General features: G+C 47.6%; 1 protein-coding gene across 2 annotated transcripts; it reads right to left on the bottom strand.

Moving 5' to 3' along the window:
- Positions 1-13,666: 13,666 nt before the first annotated feature.
- WFDC2 (WAP four-disulfide core domain 2) lies at positions 13,667-19,772 on the bottom strand. Of its 2 annotated transcripts, none has more exons than XM_042930837.1 (4): positions 19,652-19,772; positions 18,945-19,142; positions 16,155-16,307; positions 13,667-13,831 (listed from the first exon to the last, which is right to left on the bottom strand). In XM_042930837.1, the coding sequence occupies exons 1-3, from the start codon at positions 19,728-19,730 to the stop codon at positions 16,156-16,158; spliced, it is 429 nt and encodes a 142-aa protein (XP_042786771.1). In that variant the 5' UTR covers positions 19,731-19,772; the 3' UTR covers positions 13,667-13,831; position 16,155. The 2 variants fall into 2 exon arrangements, with proteins under 2 accessions (XP_042786771.1, XP_042786772.1); XM_042930838.1 differs by having other exon boundaries at positions 18,945-19,088; positions 19,652-19,771.
- Positions 19,773-25,080: the final 5,308 nt, after the last annotated feature.

The raw sequence follows: 25,080 nt of genomic DNA on the forward strand, positions 1-25,080 counted from the left end.
CCTCAGTTTCTTCTATGTGTCTCCCACGCAGAGTCTAACTAGACGCAACTGGCAAAAGAATGAGGGAAAACTCAGTTTTCACAGTCCCACTGGCTGCATCACAGAGAAGAGTGTGAAAGGATGGGCTTACAGCTGAGAGACAGCAGGTAGTTACTAGCATAGACACTCTCCCTCAAAGCCTCTCTTGCAGCTACGAAGTAGGTACTTATCGTGGGCTCAGCCAATCAGACACTCCCACATTGAGCAGACACTGAACTAGGAGCCAGTAGGCAAGGAAGCAAGGCCAATGGAGAATTCATTCTGATGGCAACAGTGACAACAGACAGCCTCATCCTTTTTCTGGGAACAGTACTGGCAGGGATGATGGTGATGGCATTGATGGGGCAAGACAGTACAAGTGCCCAGTGTTCTGTTCACTGTGGCTTCAACTTTGCAGCCTTCCTTGTTCCCAGCCATTCTCCTAGTCTTATTTTCCAGTCCTGATGGTGATCCTGTGAACTACCCAAATTTTTTAAAAATAAATTTCCTTCCTGCTCAAAATAACCAGAGTTGCATTTGCAATTAGAAATGCTGATGGATACGGTGGAAGATGGTACCTGAAGGGGACTTTGAGCCTAAAAGTCTGAATGAGCACAAGAGACCTTTTTTATTGCCAGAGAGTTTGTCACCCTTATGTGATGTGTCCAATGGAGTCCTTCCCCATTATTGGTTCCTGAAGCTTGTCATCATATGCTGTGGACCCCATATTCCTCTGAGTTACATTTTACCTTGGAAGAGGTGCCCTTTAGAAGAACATGGATGTCCAGAAGTGTGCAACACCGAGGTCATTTACTATCTTACTTTCTCATTGGAAGGATCTAATTATCAGAAAGAATTGGAGCTTGGGTGAGAAACAGAGAGAACATTCTCTCCAAAATAACAAGGTAAAGCTACACTAGTTCCATAAACAGTAGAAAAGTTTTGGGCTTGAGGAACTCTTCTTTAAAGCTGACCCCAGCCCTTATTTTCTGTGCAATAATGAGCCAATCAGTCTCTTCTCTGGGCCTCAGTTACCACACCTGAACCACTGGGAAAGACAAAGAAAGGATCTCCCCCGTAGACTCACCTGAGGATCTCATCCTTCCCACCTCCAGTGATGTTCAAAAACATATTAGTGGTGGTATTGATGGGAGAAGGGTGGATCTGTGCAGAGCCACAGAGGATTCAGTAAAACATACTGTAGACCACACACCTCCCAGGAAGACCTGAGGCTCCAAGCCCTTGTTCTACGTCTTCCTCTCACAAAATGAGTTGCACTCCGTGGGATAACATATCGGGAAGGATCAACAGAGTCCATATAACTGTCATTGTCTCCTAAATCTTCCTCTTGGATTTCTTAAGATATAAATTGACTCTAAAAGTGATTAACCTTATTTTTGCCCTCTGGACATTTATTTGGGACATAAATAAGGTAAAAATAGAAATCAACTCATTTGGTATGTGCATGCTTATGATAAATGTATTCATTATATGTACAAGCATGTCTTCTCTCTAAGCCTTGGTTCCCCTGTTCTATAAAATGAGTATGGCAATAAAATCTATTCCAAGGACTTTTTATGAGAATGTGATAAGACAAGGTAGAAATCTCCCTGACATATAGTTAGTGCTCAAGTGTTGTTAGTCTCCTTTCCTTTCTAGATAAGAGAAAGGTTATATGGAGGTTAGAATATAAATGGGGAAACTTCATTCTTCTAAAATTCCATCCAGTTTACTTCCCCTATCCCCATACCACCCAAATCAAATGGGTCTCAGTCAAAAGCGATTTAATTAATTATTTACACACATACAGACATACACATATGCATACATGCACATATCGTTGATGTGGGGTTAGTAAGAGTCCTTTGATAAGAGGTGGATAACCAGCAAGAACCTGCCAGCTTCTCTAATGTGCACTTAATAAATCTTAAACTTGCCCTCCATCTTCTGGAATCACAGTAACCCTGCACCCAATCACCTGAGAAAGGGCCAAGTTACTGAGTCATGGTCAAAGATCCCCCAGGACAAGCAGGTACAGTGTGCCTGGTTTTCAAAGTCCAGTGCCTCCCACACCCACCCACAAAGGCTGTACAGCAAAAAAAATTACAGGTACACCTTGTCAAGTACTGCCCTCACTGCATGCAATTCTTATCATGCTGCTAACGTTAGAAATGTTTTTTAATTTAAAAAGTACTTACGTCCATAATTCTTCTGCAAGTTTCCTAACCTTGGCAGTACTGATATTGGGGCACAGACAATTCTGTGTGGTAGGGCTGTTCTGTACATTGGATGATGTTTAGTAGCATGCCTGGCCTTTACCAGTAGGTCCCTTCCCACCCCGGAGTTGTGTCAATCAAAAGTCTCTAGACATTGCCAAGTGTCCCTGGAGGGAGCAGAATTGCCCCTCCCCAGATGAAAACTCCTCTTCTATATAGTATGTTAAAAGACCAATTCTTACTTCTAGGCCAGCTACTCTAGAAGCGGGAGCACCCTGGTAAGTTCTCACAAAGGAGCAATCCTGCCTTTCCTCTGCCTGAATGGCAAATGCCAGTCTGTGCACTCCCTGGGCGCCTCCTTCTGCCATTATTTTGGTTTCTGATGAACTGATTTAACCACCTGAGAGAGCGAAGGAAAGAGATCCCAGGAAGAATGCTGGCGAACCACCAAAGTACAAAAGAAGATGAATCCCAGAGATGTTGATATGTAGATATGCGTCTCCTCTGAAGAGGAGATAAATAGGAAATAAAGGTAGAGGAAGCAGTGAAAATCGGCAGGTGGAGGGAGTTTACCAACCATTTTGTAAACTACAGTTGGGAGAAGCAGTGTCCAAAGGATGAGTATCATAGCTTCAGCGCGTTTCAAGAGAAGGAAGAGCTACTAGTGATAAGAAAAATGTGTAACACTTGTCTTTAGGGACCAAGCATGGTCCTGATCTGGTTAGCACCTCATTTCCAGAAAGGCTTCATGACCCCACACACACACCTGCAAATGGCATGTGCCTTTGTGTGCACTTACAATGAATGATGCAATTACATTTGCATGTTCATTGAACACTTGTGCCAGATTCTGGGAAGCAAGCCAAACCAGCATAATCCACTTCAATTTATATGTGAGAAAACTGAGGGTCAGAGAGGTTAAATAGTTTGCCCAAGTTCAAGAGCCTCTGGACTCAAAAGCACAACCTCAGACTTCAAATCCAAGGCTCATTAAATCCCACTAAAGCATGCCAGCTTTGTCTTGTGAAAAATCAAATCTCTGGAGGATCCAGGAAAGGAGTTGGGTGGGGAATGTGCTGGACTCTGGTGATTGGACATGTGGTTAGACAAATGATTCTCTAACCCAAACAAAGTTGGGCCCTCTTTGCACACTGTGCTTTTGATATTTCTGTTTAGATATACTGAGCCTGCATCTTCTCCAAGTAAGTGATTGTTTCTGACCTCTGGACAATGTATGTGTTGTTCCAACAATTCCTTGACATCCCCAGAGGGAAGGGAGAGAGCACCTAAGACTATGCCTGGCACATTATGGGAGCTCAGTAGGTGTCTGTTGAATGAATGATACAAGAACATTGGAGCTGGACAGGCCAGGGTCCCAGTCCTGACTGTGAAACCTGCTATCCATGTGACAACAAAGTAGTTTAACCTCTCCTTGTGTATAAGATGGGTTTTAAGCTTTGTGGGAATCCTATGTTGATTCAAGAGAGGTAACGTGTGAAAAGTATTCTATATGGTCCCTGGAAAGAAAAGGCACTCAACAAATGGTAGCAGTTGTTTTATTGTTGTTAAAGGGGCTTCCACCCTGAAGTGTAGTAAAGTGACCTTAGATAAAATCGGATCAGATAAGGCCTAAGGAGAAAGGCAGAGCTGTGCTTTGGCTGGACACTATGTTCTAGGGGTGGCCCAACCTTGTAAATAGCAGAAGTTAGGGGTAAATTAGCTGAACATGGAGCTAGGCTACTCCCATTTGGTCCCCTTTCCCCTTAAAATGCCAGGTAGGGCCACAGGCTGGGTGGCAGCTTGCAGCTCTAGGTCTCTCTCCCATTCCTCCTGCTTCTCACCCTCTGCCAAGAACCTCGATCAGCATTAGGACAAAGTTGGTATGGAATGTTAGAGCTTCAAGAATAGCCTCAGAAGGGGGTTGGGGAAAATGAGTGATGGGCATTAGAGGGCATGTGTTGGGATGAGCGCTGGGTGTTATATGTAAGTGACGAATCACTGGAATCTACTCCGGAAGCCAAGACTACACTGTATGTCAGCGAACTTGAGGAAAAAAAAAAATAATAATAGCCTGGGAATAGGGCAGGGGTCCAGCATCACAGAGAGAGTCCATTTCTTAACTTATAGGATAGGGAGTCAATTCAATTCACTTCATCAAATATATGTTCATCAAATATATGTGCCAGGCACTGTCCTAGGTGCTGAGGCTAAAGCAATGAGCAAAACAAAGACCCTGCCTTTGTGGAATTCCTATTTCAGTGGGAGAGAAACAGACAATACATAATACACATAATAGATGGTAAATGTGCTATAGAGAAAAGAACAAGTAGAATAGGGTGAGGGGTATTCAAGTCCGGAATGGGGTTGGTGGCAAGCAAGATGAGATGAAGAAGGGGGAGATAGGAGTCAAAATTTAAAGGTGAGGGGCTTAGCCAAGTCAGACCTACTTGTAGCAGAATGCTCCTTTCTGGACTTTCAGAATGCTTCTTTGCTGAATCTTAAAATCTGCAAATGGAACTGAGGGAGATGAAATGCACTCTATCCAAGATTACTGGAAATGAGGACAGTTAGCAGTAGCTTCCAAGATTTTTGAGCAGCCAGTAAGATTCCCTTTAAAAACTCTTATAATGTTTACACCAGCACTATCAACAGTAGCCAAAGTATGGAAAGAGCCCAAATGTCCATCGATGGATGAATGGATAAAGAAGATGTGGTATATATATACAATGGAATATTGCTCGGCAATCAAAAAGAATGAAATCTTGCCATTTGCAATAACATGGATGGAACTGGAGGGTATTATGCTAAGTAAATTAGTCAGAGAAAAACAAAAATCCTATGACTTCACTCATATGAGGACTTTAAGAGACAAAACAGATGAACACAGGGAAGGGAAATAAAAATAATATAAAAACAGGGAGGGGGACAAAACAGAAGAGACTCATAAATATGGAGAACAAACTGAGGGTTACTGGAGGGGTTGTGGGAGGGGGGAAGGGCTAAGTGGGTAAGGGGCACTAAGGAATCTACTCCTGAAATCATTGTTGCACTATATGCTAACTAATTTAGATGTAAATTTTAAAAAATAAAAAAAATAAAAAAATCTTATTATAATAAATCATTATAAAAGTAATGCCTACATTTTATAGAAAAGTCAAACATACAAAACTCTAAGGGAGAACATTAAAAATTCAAAGTCAAAATATTATCTTCCAGGAGAGGAGCCAAGATGGCGGAACAGCATGGAAGTTTTTTGTGTGTCTCGTGTTCCTGAAATACAGCCAGACCAACACTAAACCATCCTACACACCTAGAAAACTGATTGGCGGATTAACACAACAATCTGCACAACCTGAACCACAGAATTCAGCAGGTACGCAGCACGGAGAGGTGCATTTGGGGAGCGAGAAGCTGCAAAAGGTAGGAAACGCTTTTGCAGGCGGAGAGAGGACGGACACTGGGTGGGGGAGAATACGGGAAAAGCACCCTTCCCCAAAAGCAGCTGGAGAGAAAGTGGAAAATTAGAAACAGCCGCAGGGACTAAACTAAAAAAGGGAGAAAGGAGAGGGTTTAAATTCCATTAAGACTGTAAACAAGGGGAGCGCAAAGGCTGCAACTCCACAGCTCGATACCTGGCGGTGTTCTGGTGGGAAGGGCGAATTCCCAGGAAGAGAGTCGGGTCCGGGAGGTTCTCGGGCCACACAGGGAAAAGTGGTTCCACAGCTGGAAGGACATTTGGTAGAGACCGTTGAAGCCACTTGGTCCCAGCAGACCCCGGAAGGCAGCCACATTCTCTGGTGCTGGGGCAAGGTCGTTAAGGGTGAAGCCTGGTGCCAGATTTGTGTTGTGATTTTCCATAATCCCTGAAACGCTGCTGCTACACTGTCTTGCGAACTTTTTCTGGGCAGGGCTGGCACCTGGCCACAGTCTCGGGGCACCGGCAGCAGCAGGGTCCAGCAAGCATTCCTGGGTGCAGCCGACATTCGGCCATTGCTCATTCGGCCATTGCTCGGTAAGTCCCTCCCACAGAGGGGCAGAACGGGTGAAAGCCGCAGTTCTTCAGAAGTAAGGGGCCAGAGAAAACAGCTGCATCTGAGACAAAACTCGGGAGAGAGGTACTGCCTGGGGCCTGGTCACGGACAGTGAAAAAGCGGGGAGTGGATGAGAGCTGAAGACAGAGGACGGGTGCGCGATTGTTGATCCGGGAGAACAGAAATTGCTGGGTGGCGCCATTGCACCACTTCCACGCATGCGCATACGCACCTCCAAGCGTGGCAACAATCCACCCCAGTAGGCTAGCAGCACCATCTAGTGGAGAGCGGAGCTGTTACACTGAGCCCCGCCCAACTGGGCCAACTTCGCTCTTCAAGAACACAAGTCTCACTGCCGGCTTAGTTTATGGACTAAAAAGCGCTACATAGACTGACTTCTCGGGGAAAACGAAGCAATTTCAGTCCTACTTCAATCTGTTAGCAGGTCCATCTATTCAATTTCTTTCTTTTTCTCTTTTACACTTCTCTTTCTTGAATACAGAAAGAGAAAAAATTCATTTTTATTTTCAACTTTTATTAGAATATTTTTCTTTAATTTTTATTACTATATTTTTTACTTTTGTGTAAATTTTTTCAAATCCTATTTTACTTCCATCACTATTTTAGTCTACTTCATTGTACTCACCTTTTCAAATTTTCAAACAATTTCCTTTTTTCTTTCTTTTTCTTTTTTTCTCTTTTTCGTTTCTTTTCTTTTTCTTGAATGCAGAAAGAGAAAAAATTCATTTTTACTTTCAATTTCTATTTAAAATATTTTTATTTAATTTTTTACTATAGTTTTGCTTTTATGTAAATTTTTTCAAATTCTATTTTACTTCCATCATTTTATTTTAGTCTACTTCATTGTATTCACCTTTTCAAATTTTCAAACAATTTCCTTTTTTTCCTTTCTTTTTCTTTTTTCTCTTTTTTGTTTCTTTTCTTTTTCTTGAATGCAGAAAGAGAAAAACTTCATTTTTACTTTCAATTTCTATTTAAAATATTTTTATTTAATTTTTTAACTATAGTTTTGCTTTTATGTAGATTTTTTTCAAATTCTATTTTACTTCCATCATTTTATTTTAGTCTAGTACAGTGTATTCACTTTTTCAAATTTTCAAACGATTTCTTCTTTTTCTTTTTTTTCTTTTTTTATCTTTTCTCTTTTTTGTTTCTTTTCTTTTTTCTTAAATACAGAAAAAGCAAAAATTCATATTTATTTTTAATTTTTATTAAAAATATTTTTCTTTAATTTTTTTTCTACCATATTCTTTATTTTTGTGTATATTTTTTCAAATTCTATTTTACCCCATATCTCATTTTAGACTACTTCAGTATATCCATTTTTTAAAATTCTCAAACAATTTCCTTTTTTTCCTTCCCCCCCCTTTTTTTTCTCTAATCTGTCAAACCACTTTCAACACCCAGACCAAAACACACCTAGGATCTAGCATCATCTATTTGATTTTTGTGTGTGTATGTGTGTGTTTAATTTTTAATTTTAATTTTTTTAATTTCATTTTTTCTACCTCATTAATTCCTTTTCTCCCTTCAAAATGACAAAACGAAGGAATTCACCCCAAAAGAAAGAGCACAGAAAAACGACAGCCAGGGACTTAACCAACGCAGATACAAGCAAGATGTCTGAACCAGAATTTAGAATCACGATAATAAGAATACTAGCTGGAGTCGAAAATAGACTAGAATCCCTTTCTGTGGAGATAAAAGAAGTAAAAGCTAGTCAGGATGAAATAAAAAATGCTATAACTGAGCTGCAATCACGGATGGGTGCCGCGGTGGCAAGGATGGATGAGGCAGAGCAGAGAATCAGTAACATAGAGGACAAACTTATGGAGAATAATGAGGCAGAAAAAAAGAGGGAGACTAAGGCAAAAGAGCACGATTTAAGAATTAGAGAAATCAGTGACTCATTAAAAAGGAAGAACATCAGAATCATAGGGTCCCAGAAGAGGAAGAGAGAGAAATAGGGATAGAAGGGTTATGTGAGCAAATCATAGTGGAAAAATTTCCTAAACTGAGGAAAGACACATACATCAAAATCCAGGAAGCACAGAGGACCCCCATTAGATTCAACAAAAACTGACCATCAACAAGGCATATCATAATCAAATTCACAAAATACTCAGGCAAGGAAAGAATCATGAAAGCAGCAAGGGAAAAAAAGTCCCTAACCTACAAGGGAAGACAGATCAGGTCTGCAGCAGACCTATCCACAGAAACTTGGCAGGCCAGAAAGCAGTGGCAGGATATATTCAACGTGCCGAATCAGAAAAATATGCAGTCAAGAATTCTTTATCCAGCAAGGCTGTCATTCAAAATAGAAGGAGAGATAAAAAGTTTCCCAGACAAACAAAAATTAAAGGAGTTTGTGACCACTAAACCAGCCCTGTAAGAAATGTTAAGGGGGACTCTCTGAGGTGAGAAAAGATAAAAATAAATAAATAAATAAATAAATAAATAAATAAATAAATGCCAAAAGCAACAAAGATTAGAAAAGACCAGAGGACACCACCAGAAATTCCAACTCTACAAGCATCATAACGGCAATAAATTCATATCTTTCAGTACTCACGCTAAACGTCAATGGACTCAATGCTCCAATCAAAAGACATAGGGTAACAGAATGGATAAGAAAACAGGATCCATCTATATGCTATTTACAAGAGACCCACTTTAGACCTAAAGACACCTTCAGATTGAAAATGAGGGGATGGAAATCCATCTATCATGCTAATGGTCAACAAACAAAAGCCAGAGTAGCCATACTTATATCAGACAATCTAGACTTTAAAATAAAGACTGTATCAAGAGATGCAGAAGGGCATTATATCATAATCAAGGGGTCTATCCACCAAGAAGACCTAACAATTGTAAACATTTATGTGCCAAATGTGGAAGCACCCAAATATATAATATAAAGCAATTAATCACAAACATAAAGAAACTCATTGATAGTAATACCATCATAGTAGAAGACTTCAACACCCCATTCACAGCAAAGGACAGATCATCTAATGAAAAAATCAACAAGGAAACAATGGCTTTGAATGACACACTGGACCAGATGGACTTAACAGATACATTCAGAACATTTCATCCTAAAGCAGCGGAATATACATTCTTCTCCAATGCACATGGAATGTTCTCCAGAATACACCACATACTGGGACACAAATCAGCCCTAAGTAAGTACAAAAAGATTGAGATCATACCGTGCATATTTTCAGACCACAATGCTGTGGAACTCGAAAACAACCACAAGAAGAAATTTGGCAAGGTAACAAATACTTGGAGATTATAGAACATCCTACTAAAGAATGAATGAAGTTAAAGAAGAAACTAAAACTAACCCTAACCCATAAGAAACCGCAGGCTTTGGATTGCTCATCTGATGAACAATTTCCAGAGGGGTGTTTAAGGTATGAGGGGCACAAACACTGGGGACAGAGCAGCTCAAGGGGTCCCATCTTTGTGTGTAATGAGCTCACCCCAATAGGTCTGGTCTGGCTGGGCCTGGGGGTTGATGTCTCTGCTGCGGGGGAAATACAGAGACTTCTGAGTTTAGGACCTCTTCTCTCTGCAGGCAGGACCTACCAATGCCAAGTTGCTCTGTGGCTAAGGGGGTCGCAGCAGTTCGCCTAAGTACCACCTTTCAGAGCTGAGCAAACCAAGACCCTCACCAACACGCTGTGGCACTGAACGGAGGGTTGGCATTCTGTCAGCTGTCATTCTGTTCTTAAGCTTCCTCACCCTCTCACTTTTGCCATGACTCTGTGGTAGAATTATCAGCTGGGGCAGGAGGTGGGTATTTGTTGTGTTTGCAATATGATTATTTCACGAGTTAGTTTCCCCAAGATGCATCCACCTGCAGAAGGCAAAGGGATCCAGGCAGCAGCCACAGAAGACAGCACAGTTGGTACATCCCCAGCTGTTGAAGCATCGGTCGGCAGTTGCACGGAGCGGGGGGTGCGGGGGTGGGGGGAACTCAAGACACTAGATGAAGACGCAGGAACAAAAAGGCATTTCTTCCCTGCCCTGTGGCGGTAGTGTAACGCTCTCTCCCTGCTCCCACATCGCCCTCTAGAGTCTATTCTTAACGTAACAACCTGAAAGATCATTTCAAACACAAGTCAGATCAGGGCACATCTCTGCTCAGACCCCTCCCGTGGCTCCTAAATTCCCTAGAATAAAAGGCAAAGTCTTTGCAGTGACCACAGCGCCTTCCATAATCTGTGCCCGCGCTATCTCCCTGAGCTCATCTCCCCTCGTGCCCCTGACCCCTCATTTACTCCAACCACGTTAGCCTCCTGGACCATCCTCAAATACTCAGAGCACACTCTGACCTCAGGTCCTTAGTCCTGGAAGTTTCCTGGGTCTGGACCGCTCTTCCCATGGACTGTCACATGGCTCATACCCTCCTTCACTCAACTCAGTACTTGAATGATGTTTAATGAAAGACCTTCCCTGAACACCCTCTGCAAAGAAACCACACCCACCTCAACCCCCACCTTGGGGTTCACCAGTCCTCTTACCCATCTTTGAGTTATCACTTGACATGATATACATGGTAAACATGAGTTCATTCACGCACACACACATGAACACACATACACATGCACACACACGTACACACACAGATACACACACACACTCACAACCTCCTTGGTACCAACCTCCCACCATCTATACATAGTAGGCACTCAATAAATATTTCCTGGGTGAGCAAATGCCTCTGCTTATGTTGTTCCTCAGTCAGGGCTATCCTCTACTGGCCTGTTTTTAGAACTTCAGTTTTTTGTGTATAACCTCCTATCATCCATCCAACCCGAAGCCTGCACTTTCCTGCCGAACGGATGCTTGTTTCCGCAGATGCTTGTTCCACAGAACAGCCCTTGGGACTGGAGATGGGGCGCAGAGGCATCAGCAAAGCAGTTTGCTGTTGGAAGTAAGAGAAAGTAAAGGCGGGAAGAAACTCTGCCCTGAACTCTGGAGGGGGGGGGGGTCAACAGGACTGAGGGGTTCTGGGAGGTTCCACGAGAGTGACAGTCCCATCTGGAGCCAGCAATTTATCAGGACTCCTGGCCCTGGGAGCCACCACCACCCCGTGCCCACCCCCCCACCCCCCAGCCAAAACTAAGCATGGCTGTGGTCTGGCTACATAATAAATAGCTCATCGAGACCTGGAAGAGGGGAGGAAGGGGCCAGTTCAGAGCAGTCCCCCCTTCTTTCCTCTTCACACCCCTCAACCAAAGACCCTCAGAGTCCCTGGCCTGCAGCAGCCACTCGGCAGCAAAAGTTGATCAGAGGAATGTCCTAGGCTGGGGGCTTCTCCAAACCCACCCATTTTCTCACGTGACCCACTCTACCCCTTAACCCTCTTTTTCCAGCAGAGTTCTTCCTGTTCATCACTGGGATCCTTGGTAACTCCAGGAACCCTGGTTCTCCCCACCTCATCTTCCCCAGGAGGCCCGTGGGCCGGGACCCCCTTAAAAAAGTCCCACCCCCACTTAAGTTTCTGGTGGAGGCCCTGAGGGTCCATCTCCCTCAGACCCCAACTCAGGGTGGCCCCGGGCAGCCTTCTCATGCAGTAAAATCTCAGCCACCAGGTCTGATATGCTGTTGGTGGCACTTCATTTGAGTTAAATTGGGAGCAGCAAATTTGCCCGCTGGCCCTGGTCAGTGGGGAGCTGGTAGCAGCTGCCTGGAGCCCTGGGTTAGGGAAAGGAGGAGCATGAGCGATGCAGGTTTGCAGAGTGGGTGCCGGAGGGGAAGATGGCATGCATACAAAAGGCATACCTCTGCCATCCCTGGGTTAGACGGGACCCTGCCTAGGGCTCGCTCCCCGTACAAACCTGGGGAAAGTGAGGAGAGAGTGGCGGGGGTGGCAGCCACACATTTGGTCCCATCATGGGGCTTCTACTGAGCCCATCTCTGGATGCCTTTGCTGCTGCCCGCAAGGGCTCAGGCGACTCAAGCCTGGGCAGGGACAGAAATCAGAAAAGAGAAGGCTACACTGCCATCTATCGCCAAGGGACAGCCTTATGCACTGAGCACCCACAGGTCCATGTTCACCTTGCATCCCTAACGGGGTGGATGGAGAAGCCCTGGGTCTTTCCTGGTTCATGGCCTGGGGCAGGGACTCACAAGAGGATGAGAAGGATAAGACTGGCCAAACACCAAACCACCAAGATCTTCTGTCTCCAGACCATTGCCCTCAAGCTGCCCTGACCTCTCACATCCAATGGTGGGTAGAGCAGAGAAGGAGATAAAAGCTGTCCTGGGGTGGGCAGAGGAATATTGAGAGAAGGGGATAAAGAGAGAGGGGCATGGAGGGAGAACAGAAAAAAAAAAAGTCAATGAGGAAACAGAAAGGGGCAGAGAGAGAGCAAGGGGAAGAGAGAGAAAAGAGAAAGGGATGGTGGGGAAAACAGGGAAAGAGAGAGAGAGAGGGAAAGAAAAGGGGTATAGAGGGTGAGGACTGAGACAGGGCTAGGTCTCTGAAAGAACACAGAAGAAACTGGTAGAACTGGTGCCTCCGTAGGGCACGGGGCAGGGGGAGGAGGTCAAGGGTGAAAGACCCTTTTTGTTGTTGTCGTTTTCACCTTTTGGATTTTGGTCCATGTGACTGCATTACTTGTACGAAATAATGGTTTGATTTAAAAAACCAGTTAAGGGGCGCCTGGGTGGCTCAGTCAGTTAGGCATCTGACTCTTGATTTCGGCTCAGATCGTGATCTCACGTTTCGTGAGTTCAAGCCCAGTGTCAGGCTCTGCGCTGGCGGCATGGAGCCTGCTTGGGATTCTGTCCCTCTCCTCTCTGCCCCTCCCCCCCCTCAAAATAAATAAACATTAAAATAAATAAATAAACAAACAGATAGATAATGAAAAACAATCAAAGGACCGATCAAAGGACCCCAGTTTTGCCAACTTCTGTCCATGTGGCCGCAAGCAAGTCACTTGCTAGACTCCTAGGCTAGAACACGGGACTGTCATCAGCTACATCGAGGGTTGTTTTGTGGCTCCAGGAGATCTCGCAAACAAGTCTCCCAGCCCTGGGTCCGGGGCACAGAGAAGTGTTGCAGGCCCCGTCAATGAATGGGAGTGACTTTGGAAGCGTTCCATCCCATCTCTGAGCCTGTTCTCTCTTCCACGTCCCTCCCGCCGAAAGGACAACCACCAACCTCCCCAAAGAAAACGCTATTATACGAGTAGTACACGAGCCAAGCCCTGAGTGTATGTTCACTGTCTCAGAGTTGATCCCTCCCTGGACTTCATGCCAGGATGACCTGGTCGCCACCACCCCACCCCACCCCCCCGCCATCAATCCAGAGTCAGGAGAGACAGGGACAGAAAGGTTAAGAATGGAGGCCATGGCCCTTCCCCCAGTGCTGGAAACGGTCACTTTATTGGTTGGAAAAGACAGAAGCTGTGCTCAGCTCTGGAGGGAGTGCAGAAGCCAGAAAGAGGGGAGCCCAGCTGGGCTGGAGCCAGGCAGGGCCGGGCAGAAACTTCCACTCCCCCACTCCGCGGGTGGTGGTGGCTAGAGCTGGAGGAAGAAAACCATAATAATACATCAACAGCAATACGCAAAATACTAGACAAGAAGACAGAGCTTAAATTCTGGACCAAACCCCCCCGACTCCCCCCTTCCAACACACACGCACAGCAAAGCCTCACCTTCCTGAGGCCCTGGGGCTCTGCCTGCACTTCTCTGCAGGTCCTGGACTCACCTCTTCTGCTTCACACCTGCCCGGGACATACCTGGGTAACCGTGGCCCAATTGACCGCTGGGGCCTTCCTGAGGGACAGTCATCATTTATCTCCCTCAAAGCCCTTCTGCCGCCAGGAAGTTAGAATGTCTCCATTCCTTGGGTTAAGCTGGGATTCGCTGGTCAAGGAGATCTTATTGATCTCATTTTACAAGCAAAATAATTGCAGCCCCGGGAGGTAAAAAAGGCTAGTGAAGTGAAATCCACACCCGGGTCTTCCTGGCCACCAAGTCCAGCCACCTACTGGCAGTCAGGGAGGCAGGAGATGACTGGTATCACTGGAGAGCTCTGGGCCCATGGAGACCGTGGTTCCCTCCCAGGCACTGAAGGAACACCTTGAAATAGCACCCACAGGGCCTCGGGCACACCCTCCCCTCTCTGTAGCCTCAGTCCTCTCACCTGGGCAATACCGGGCCCCACCAGTGACCTGTCAATCCCCCGGGGTGAGGGCTTATCAAGGCAGCCCCACCATCAATACTGAGATGTCAACCAAAGGGCACTTCCAGGTTCTTGCTCCCCCTGCACCTCACCCCACAACCGACCTTCCAGTCGTCCCTGAGGACTGGCCAGGATCATCCCTCTGCCAAGGCTGCTCCCTCCCACCACCACGCCACCTCCCACCCCATGAGGCTTTCTCCTCTGTTCCCCCAGCGCTCAACCCTTCCCTCAGTGCAGCACTGATGACAGGCTCTCGGAGTGTCCGTCCATCCGTCTGCCTCAGCCACGGGGCTGCAAGCCCTGTGACGAAGGGCAGTGGACACCTTCTGCCCCAGCACCTGGCACAGAGACCTGGTCACAGTGCCCGACGTCCCCAAGGGCCAACCAAACACGAGCTTGGGGTCTTGTATTTACTTCCTCACACTTACTCTAGGACTTGATATTGTTTTATTTTTAGTTGTTACTAGAGGAAGAGAGGCTCCACAATCCTTTCCTTACATGGGTAGAGCCACCAGAGGTGGCCAGATGTGGCCCCGGCCTGCTACAGAGCAAGTGCCCCTCACACTTCAAACAGACATCTGATGTCTGCCGTGTGTGTCCTGAAAAGCCACGCTTTGGGCGAAACTAAGGATCAGCCTTTGGCCTCCCACTGGCCACATGCAAAGAGCCTCTCACCTCCCCACCTGCTCCTGACACTGTCCACTGTCCTCTCTCCCAGGAAACAGCTGCTCCCCCAACTGCTGACTTTCTAAGTGCATGCTAAGGCAACAGAAGAAATCTCTTTCCCTCACAGCCCAATTCATCAGCTGTCCCCTCTGCCTTCACATACGTCCCAAACATAGCCACCTGCCTCCCCTGGTCTATCACCTCCCAGCTGACTCTCGCAGGAGCCTCCTAGCTGGTCTCCTGCTTCTGCCACTGCCCCTCTACAGCCTCTTCTCCACCCGGCAGTCGGAACAATCATTTCCAAATCTGAGTCGGAGCACGTCCATTTCCATGGCGGCCACATCTCTGGGTCAAGACTAAAGTCCTGTAATGACCTATCAGGCCCCTAAGACATGCTCCACTTACCCCTGGCCGACCTTCCTCTTCCTGTGCCCTCCTCGCTCTCACCCAGCCTCCTGGCTTTTCATGAAACACCAGGGATGCTCCTGCTTTTGCACCTGCTGCCCCTTGCCTGTGACACTCCCCCCAGATATCCTCACGCTCCCCCCCTCAAGTTCTGGCAAGTCTTTGTTCAAGGGCTGCCTTCTGGGTGGGACCTTCCCTGATAATTCCTGTGGGGGAAAAAAAAAAAAATGGCAACCCCACTTCCTGCCCACCCTGCCCCACCCCTACTCCCCTTCTGTTTCGTTTTTTTCTCCGGGGTACTTTTCTCCCTCGAACATTCTACAGAATCTACTTCCTTATTTATTTTTCTTTGTTGCCCATTAGCACATAAAACCCGTCAGAGTTTTTGTCTGATTTGCTCGCTCATGGGCCGCCCTCAGTACCCAGAGCCGTGCATGGCACGTGACAGATAACAGATACTTGCTGACTGGATGAAAGCAAGTAAATGGACAGACATGAACAGAGCTGTGTTCGCCAGGTCCTCCTTTTCAACCATCTTTACCCATAGGCTTCGGTGCACTTCCTTCCCCCCCCCCCCCCCCCCCCACCTACCTCAGAAGACGGGAGTGATGCAGGACACCTTCCCGCAACCATTGTAGCAGCATTTCAACAGGCCAGGACACTGGCTGTCCACCTTGCACTGGTCCTGGCAGAGGCCGAGCTGGGGGAAGTCAGTGTTCACGTGGGGGCAGGAACCTTGCTTTTCTGGGGAGAAAAAGGAGCAACGGGAAGTGGGCAGAGGGGATGCCGGGAGATGAACACTCCTCCCAGCACCCCCCCCACCCCGCCCCCGTGTCACAAACAGTAGAGCTGCCCGCCTGTCTGAGTTGATCCCAGAGTCGCCTAGCAAGACTGTCTGCAGACCTCTCCTCCTCCTGCTCCCTCCATCCTCGAGTTTGAAATCACAGGACGTCAGGTCGAGGCCCAGGTCTGCCTTTTCCTATCTCTGCGGCCTAACGTGGAGAGCAGAAATGTCCCAGAGCCGCTGTGCCTCCGGGTGCTACCATTATTCTCTGCACTCGACATATATTAACCCCTCTAATCCCCACAATAATTCTACAAGAGGGAGAGGTACTGTTAATATTTCCTCATGTTACAGATGAGGAAACTGAGGCACCAAGAGGTTAAGTAATTTGTCTATTACGCCACCCATGGAGGCAGGACTGGAAACCCAGGAATCGGGCTTCAGAGTCTGCGCACCAGACACCCTGCTGCTTCGTAAGCTGTGCACATGTGAGGGTTTGCACACCCACGGTCTCTTCACTCACTCCATGCCCCGCCCCCCCCCATACACTCACTCATCCATGGCTCACTCACAGACAACACCGCAGAGAAGTGCTGCTTACAGTGTTCTTGGTGTAGATCCATTACCTCCTCTAATCCTCACATCAAGTATTTCCTCTGTCGGGGCTGTTTCTAACCCTGCTCCTATCTCAGACCAGGAAAGTGAGGCACAGACAGGTGCCACCAACACCACACCGCTGGTAAGAAGCAAAACCAACACCTGAGCCCAGCCTGTCACCACCCATTTACACACACACACACACACACACACACACACACACTCACCCTATGCTCAACTTCCTGGGTCAAGGAGAAGGGAGCTGGGCTCAATTCCCAGAAGCCCCAGGAGCAAGCCCAGCCAAAAGTCAAACACAGGCACAGAAGTGGCTGATTAGTTTGCGGAGGACAGGAGTGGCTGATTTCCTAGCACAAAGAAATCCATTCCCTTGCAAAGGGCAGGAGATCTGGATACTGGGCTTCTCTGGGACAAAAGGGAGTCGGGAAAGGGTTACCGACAAATCGCGCCACTGTGTATAGAGTGTCTATTCTCCACAAACACATCTTCAGTGTGTTATTTCATTTAGCCCTCATGTTAATCCTACAGGGTTTGGGATTATTATCCCCAGTTTGCCGAAGAGAAAGCAGAGGCTTGGAGAGGTAAAGCGACTTTCTCAGGATCACATGACTAGCAGATGGCAGAACTAAGATCCTAGTCGAGGAAGCCATCTGGCTCCGTCCCTCTTCCTGCCTCAGTCTGTCCATCTGAGACAAGGGACCAGAGAAGACGGCACCTAACAGTCAGGCACTCCTTCTGTCCCCAAGGACCTCTCTCGTCTGTCTGTCTGTGTGTCTGCCTCGTGCTTCCTCTCTCTCAAGCTCCACATCTCCTGCTGGTCCTCCTCTCTGTGCTCCAGGTTAGAGGCCTCCAGACCCGGGAGCTGCTGATGGGCAGCTGATCAGCCAGCTGATGGGCCAGTCGTCCCTCCACCTCTCCGCTTCCTTGCTCATAAATCTGAGGTCTCTAATTATAAACAGTCCCAGCCACTACTGGTATCTTGGGAGAAATAACAGAGCATGAAGATACAAGGGCTGTATCCTGGATAAAGACCAGTAATCACAATACCTGGGTACCCCAGGTCATATCCCTGCTTCTAGCCCTCAGTTTTCCCTCTGAGAAGTGAGAAGCTTGGATTCCACCTTGTCTAAGCCCATTCCCTGCTCTGATGACCGTCCCCATAGCCTGGTGGGAGGGTAAGCTCTAGCAAGGACCTTTTGTGGACCCCCCACGTCTTCACATAGTTCCCTCTCTCTCCTTACAGTGGAAGAGATTGTGTTAAAGAGGAGGAAGGGGGAAGGGGTGCTCTGGGAGGAGTCCCAACTTCCTTCAAACCAGCCTTCCAAGAAGGGGCAAAAGTTGAACTTCGCTATGACTCTTGCAGAGCTACGGAGTGACGGTGCGGCCTGGGCAACAGCCTTTCTCTGACGCTCACAACCACATCTTTAAGATGGGCTCGGCGCTCCGCTAATTCTGTAAGGTGTCTTTCCGTCTGGACAGGGGAAGCCAGGGGAGTCTTGCCAGGCCAGGCGCTCCAAGTCCTTCCGCCAGAGCTGGGGGACGCCCCAGGGGAGGGACTCCGAGAGGCCTGAGCGCCCCAGGTGTTGGGACCCAGCCCACTCGCCTGCCCCGGGCTTCCCTGCGGCTCCAACCAGCCGCGGAGGAAACTGCGAACCGGGTGCCCTGACCTCCGGAAACACCTTCCAGCCTGTGCTTGCCCGGAAATCCGTCACGCACCGGGGAATGGAATCCGGCCAGGGGTGGGGGACCTCCCTTCCCCCCGCTCCCCCGCTGCGCTTCAGCGACGCCTTTGTCCCCCCCCCCCCCCCCCCCCCCGGCCCGGGGCCCCGAGAGGGAGCGCACGGCGGATCGGGTTCCATCCGTCTCCACTCTGCAGGGGTCCCTGGGTGCGGCGGGAGCGTCCCCCTGCCCCGATCCCGGCGCTCTGCCGCCTCCAGCGCACAGCGCCCTTCCCCGCCCCGCTCGGGGCGCCCCGGGGTTACCGTCGGGCAGGTGGCAGATGGTGGCGCAGCCGGCCTGGCAGCACTTGAGGTTGTCGGCGCATTGGGCGTCCGATTGGCACTCCTGCGTACAGTTCTGGTCCGCCTGCAGCTGGGGGCACACGCCCGTTTTCTCCGCTTCTCTGCCTGGGAGGCCGACGGTCAGTGGGGCCAGGAGACCTAGTCCCGGAAGACGCCCACCTGGGGCCCCAGATCGTCAGCTCCTAGGAATTAAGTCTCTGGCCCTAGGCGCCCCCCTTACAGCCTTCAGAGGGCCCCACCTCCAGGCCCGGGGTCCCCGACACTTGTGAGTACAGGGTTTACCTAACCCTTGTCCTCAGAGCCCTCAATCCTCGCCCCCCCCCCCCCCGCACAGCTGAGCATCTAGAAGCTTCCGATGTGTCGGCAGAGGGTCCCCCCACCCGCCACTAAGTCTCCACCTTCAGCACAGAGCCTCTGCCCCAAATTTCAGTCTTCGTTGGTCTCCCCCACCTCCAGCACATTGGACCCCACACCTTCAGCTCCAAGGGTCACCACCTTCAGGCACCAGGGAATCCTCAAATTTTGGTCTTCATGGGCGTCCCCACTTCCGCCCCCAGGAATCCCCATTCCTCCAGCTCTCAGAGAGGCTACGTGCAGCTAGCCCCGGGCCTGTCCTGGCGCTCCGGGAGCGGCCCCTCTGGGCGCCGGGGTTCCCCCGCCCGGCTCACCTGGGACAGGGGAGAGGCCGAGCAGCAGCAGGCCGAGGAGGAGGGGGACGGCGTGAAGGCCGGGGCGGCAGACAGGCATGGTGCTGCGCCGGGCGGGGTGCTGGTGTGAGCCGCCGCCCGGATGCGGGGATTTAACGAAGCGCGTGGGGAGGAGTGGGGCAGGGGTGGGGCGACGCCGGCGGGGGGGAGAGGGCTCAGCGGCCACCGCGGGCGGGCTGCCACCTCACTCCGTTTCACAATCCCCCAGGATCAGATGTCGCTCTTGGCCCCGGTGGGAACCAGGAACCTGATTAGCTTCCAGGCCTGGCGCAGCTATAGACCAGCAGCGGCCAGACCCTTGTCCCGCTCCTCCCTTCCCTCCTACCCCCTGGGGCCTGAGCACCCGGCTGCGGTGGCGAGGGCCGGGCCCCTGACTCCTGAGTCTCCCTGTAATGCCTGGAGAGGGAAGGGCAGGGCCCACGGGAAAAAGCTGTAGAGCCTGGGGATTAAGTGGTTAGATTTGGGGCAGCTAGATCAGCGTGTTGAAGGGTTGAAGGGTTAGTGATGGAGGGCTAGTGTAGTGATACAGAGCACACGGTAGGGGCTACGGAAAAAGCACTTGTTTTAAATAAATGAACCCATTTGGCACAGAAACTGAGGCCCATGAAGGTGAAACCCCTTTTAAGAGCCTCAAACCATTTTGGACATGTTTCTCTCTCCCTCACCTTGTCTTGTCCTGTCTGTTCTTTTCTCTTTCTTTCTTTCTTTCTTTCTTTCTTTCTTTCTTTCTTTTCTCCATCTCTTTTCCACACCAACCCTCTGTCAGGGCTGACTGTGTGCCAGGCTCAGTACTCATGGTCTCATGGAGTCTCATCCATCTTCCCAGCAGAGCTATGAATCGAGAATTACCATTATCATCAGCTGTATATGCCAGTCAGAGATTTCGACCTTTCCCTCAAGGTCCCATGCAAAGCTCTAGAGACAAGGTTCTGGACCCACATCTCCTTCCCTTCAAGCCCTTGTGTTTTTTTCCCATTCCATCATAAATATTCACCAGGTGCCTACCACGTGACACATATCGGGCAAGACAGTTGGTGCAGAGAAATGGAAAGAGCCATCTGGCGTTGACTGCGCGGTGGTGGGGTCTGGGTATGATTTCATCTTCATTATGTCCCAGCTGAGGAAACTTGAATGAATCACCTCCCTGTTCTGAGCTTCCACTCTGTCATCCACAAAGATGGTGACCGTATAAGAATTCAGGGAGAACACGAATGTAATGTTACTGCCATGGACCCGCTGTGTACTCCACTTGATTGACATAGGAACTCCAGCCTGGACACACAGCACGTTGTAGATCAGCGAGTGTGAGAGCTTGATAAATGGTGTCTCCTGTAACCAACGAGCCTGGTAAGTATATACCCAAGCTTTAGAATCCAGGCTGGCAAAGGTTAGGGTTACCCAGGGCATTAGACAAGACCCTTCCTGAACCAACAATCTGAGGTTCTGTAAGCCCCAGGAGGTCTTTGCTGCTGGAGGCTAGAGGGTATCTGGGGCACCGACCATTGGGATGACCGGTGAGTAGGGCTTTGGTGACATGAATATATCAGGCCACTGTCCCCACAGATGGCTCCTGCTAAAAGAGGTCGAGAATCCCTCCCCCAGCTTCCCATGCCCGTCCTGGGGAAGAGAGATGTGCCATGGTTGCAAGGGGCCAGGGCTGTTTACTGAGGTGGGAGAACAGTCAGCAGCAATGAGGCAGGAGCCAGGTGGGGGACAGCACTAGGCACACTCCTGAAACTCAGTCTAGGGCATACAAAAGGCTAAAAGCCTTTGGACCCAGTTGGCTACTGGGCTGTATTCAGCCTTGGGCACAGCTTCTTTCTTACACAGCTACCCAGGCAGGGAAACTGCCCAGCCATGCTCCTCCCCGGCCTTTACACCCCCCACCTCCCAACCCCGCCCCACCTTCCCTACTGGTTGGCTCCGGCTTCTTGCAGGAATGCCACTTAGTCTGAAGCTGAGGGGGGTTGGGTAGACCAGAAGATGGAGAAGAGTTTCCTCTGCCAATGGCCGACAGCATGAAAAGATGTTTCACTTTTGTGATCCTAGGCTCTGTGCTAAGAACATGCATATATATATTTCCCTTCTCCATAAAAGGTAATAAGGGCAGAGGCTTTAGAACCAATACATTTGGGTCTGAGTCAGGGATTGGCCACTTCCTGGTGTTAAATAACACAAGTTAAATGGAGTAAATTTTAAAGACCTAATTAGCTTTGCTAATTGATTCATGAATGGGGCAGCATTCCATCCAGCAAGTAGAGGGGAGCTCCAAAGGGGGCTACAGAAAAGGAAAGGTTTTTAAAGGTAAAGAAGGAGCAGAAAAAAGGAAATCATTAACAAAGTATCTATTTATTGTCTTGGGCAAGGGTCACCCTCCTAAGAGAAATAGAAGGGGTGAATGGTCAGTTTCCTAGGGCTGAGCAGGAAATTCCCATGTTGACTAGTGAAAAGTTACATTTCTAGGGGGTTGAGACTGCAGTCAGGTTGGGTGTTAAGTCTTGGTTTACTGACTTGGGGCCTGAACCTAGGTGATGCCATTTGGGGCCTGTGGTTTTCTTTTTAAAATTACTCCCTTTTGACCAGAATCTCAGCTTAACTGAGAGATGGGCTCAAAATTTAAGGCATTAGCTCTACTCTTGGCTACTCTATAGTTCTTGCAGCTTCTGCTGATCCCTTGGGTGGCATTCACAGGTCATGATGTTTTTGGTCGATCGCTATGATATTCACAGGTTATGACTTCAGGTTCACATGCTTTCAATTGGTCATCTTTGTTCCTTTTTTGACATTTCAGTCTCAGAGAGGTCATTTGCTTGGTGGTTAGTGGCTATGAACACACATTTAAAAGCTTTTGAGAGAGTATGATTATGATTACTATAAACGGGATAATTCCCAATATTTGGTCTGCCCTTCGAAGCCGTGGTCCCCAAGACTCAAGCCAATCAAAATTAAATAACTGAAAGAAAGACCCCACTGAAGGAATCGCTCTTTCAAGCCAAGTAGCTTACTAAGTGATCTTATGTAATTGAATTTCAACTTCCCTAGTAGTGTTAATCCAGGTATAGCAGGTGGTGTCGGCCACAGCAGACATCCCCTGGTTCAGATAAAACATAATCAAGGGCTATTTTATTATCAAGAACAACTTTGGCCAGAGAGTCTAAGGGCTCTTCATTGGGCAGCTGTTGCTTTAGCAGCAGATTTTGCAACAATTTCAAGAATTAATACGTTCTTGATCACAGCCTCATTTATATTTATCCTTAACCAGGGAGGTAGGAACCTGCCAAAAGGAGTGAGTCCTGAATCATGAAAGCCTCTTGGTAGGTCCTTGTAACTCATGATGTAAATTTAGGGAATGTCTTATTTTGCTTATGAAACACTAGGAGCACAGTTAGATTTTCTGCTATCCTGAGATAAAAACTAGATGCTAATCCCCTTAGCAGTGACCTAGGAGATACAGATGAGGGCATTACTTTCCAGGCCAATGCCAGAGCAAAGGAAAGGAAAAGAAGGAGAAAGAGTGTCGCGTTTAATTAAAGTATGAAGTCGATCAGTCATCTTGGGAGGAAGTAGTCTACCTAGAAGTCAGTTACTTCTCTTCCTCTGCCAACCTGGTTTGGAGATCTCCGGTGTCTGCACAGGATCAGGTGACAGGTGGAGCCTCATTTAGCTGTGTAATGTGGACTCAAGGGTCAATGCCTTCTAGTTTTGCAATAGTGTTAGTCATCAGGAACACTTGGTAGGGTCTTTTCCAACAGGGCTCGAGGGCTGTCTTCCTCTGATGACATTTCTAAAATACCCAGTTACCAGGCTTTAGAATGTGACCAGCAATTTCCTTTGCATTGGGATCTGGGAAGTCCCCCTTAACCTGTTGATGATAGACTTGAGCATAACACTTTAGAAGCTTACAGCAGCTGGGCATACTAGCATGAGACAAGGGATTGGCAGAAGGTTATACACTGATGGGATTCCAAGAAGTCTGCAAGATTTTCATTAAGGGTTGTATGATTTGTCCAATGAAGTAGGTGCTCCAATCACTGGAGATTATAGAAGGTATATCCCAAGTGGGAAACACATTTTTAACAGTTTTCTCCCTACACAGTGAGGGCATCAGCCTCGCAAGAGGGAAAAGTTTCAACCCATCCAGAACACATACAAACAATGACAAAAACGCATCGGTAACCCATACTTGGCAGCAGTTAAAAAGAAATCCAGCTGTAGGTATTCAAAGTGTCTGGAAGAAGGAGGTCTGAGGTCTCTGGAGACAAAGAGAGTTTTTCCAGGATTATGGACCCGACAAGTCAGACATTGCTGGTAGACTATTTTTTGCTATATTATACAAGTCTCTGCACCAACGTCCATTTATAATTTGAGTCATCTTAAAGGGCCTCTGATGGGTGAAGGAATGCAAACACCAAAAAAAGAAGTTTGTCAGAAAGCTAGGAAGAACCAAGCAGTTGTCTGGGTTTTCCCATAGCCCTGTCTGTCTGCTTAATTTTACAGCCATTGTTTCTCCACCTCAATTTCTCTGCTTGGGTTGCTGACTATTGCCATGTTACCAGGACATCAGGATGGCAAAGGTCTGGCAATGAGGGACCATCACTATAGAAGCAGAATGGAGGTGCCACAATCTTACAAATACAACGTAAAGAAAACTTAGTGTCACTTCTTATTGGACAAAGCTCCCCAAGCAATTGAACACGACAAGTAAGCCTAATGAGTTTAGCAAATCTTTTGGAATGTTTGAGGTCGAAAAGACTTACGCAGACCACAAGTCTAAGAAAAAACAACCAAAAACAAAAAACACTGTCCTTTTAACAGAGAGAAAACCAAATTCTAATGTTGCACCAGCTTACTTTTGATATTAAAACTCAGGTCATTCCAAAATAAATTGTGCAAAGGATACAAATAAGCAATTTACCAGTAAGTAATGTAAAAAAACACACAAAAAACAAAAAAAAAAACCAGCCAAACAAAACCCTTAAAACCCCCACCTTATTCATTCCAATCTTCCTCAGTTCTGACCACACATACAATTCCTTCCCAATGATTTTTTTTTTTTTTCATGAAACTTCTACAACTTTCTTTTTTCACATCCAGATGTTGTCTTCAGCTTTCTCTTTTTAAATAAGAGCCTCACTTCAGGACAAAATTACTTTCTTTTTCCTCAACAAAAATGAATTTCTATTCCTCATACTTTCTTTTTTACCAAAAACACACATCTTACTTTCTTGCATAGAGAGCTGTTTCCCTTATTAGAATTTTTAACTCTTAGAAACTTTGATTTCTAGTGAAAGCTAATAAGTAAGCAGCTGTGACCTGTATACCAGCATTCTCAAGATTGGCAAATTGATGAATACATTTCATAATTTTTAGACATGTACTTTTTCACAGTA

The sequence above is a fragment of the Panthera leo genome, chromosome A3, assembly GCF_018350215.1.
Source record: "Panthera leo isolate Ple1 chromosome A3, P.leo_Ple1_pat1.1, whole genome shotgun sequence".
NCBI classification, from domain to species: Eukaryota; Metazoa; Chordata; class Mammalia; order Carnivora; family Felidae; genus Panthera; species Panthera leo.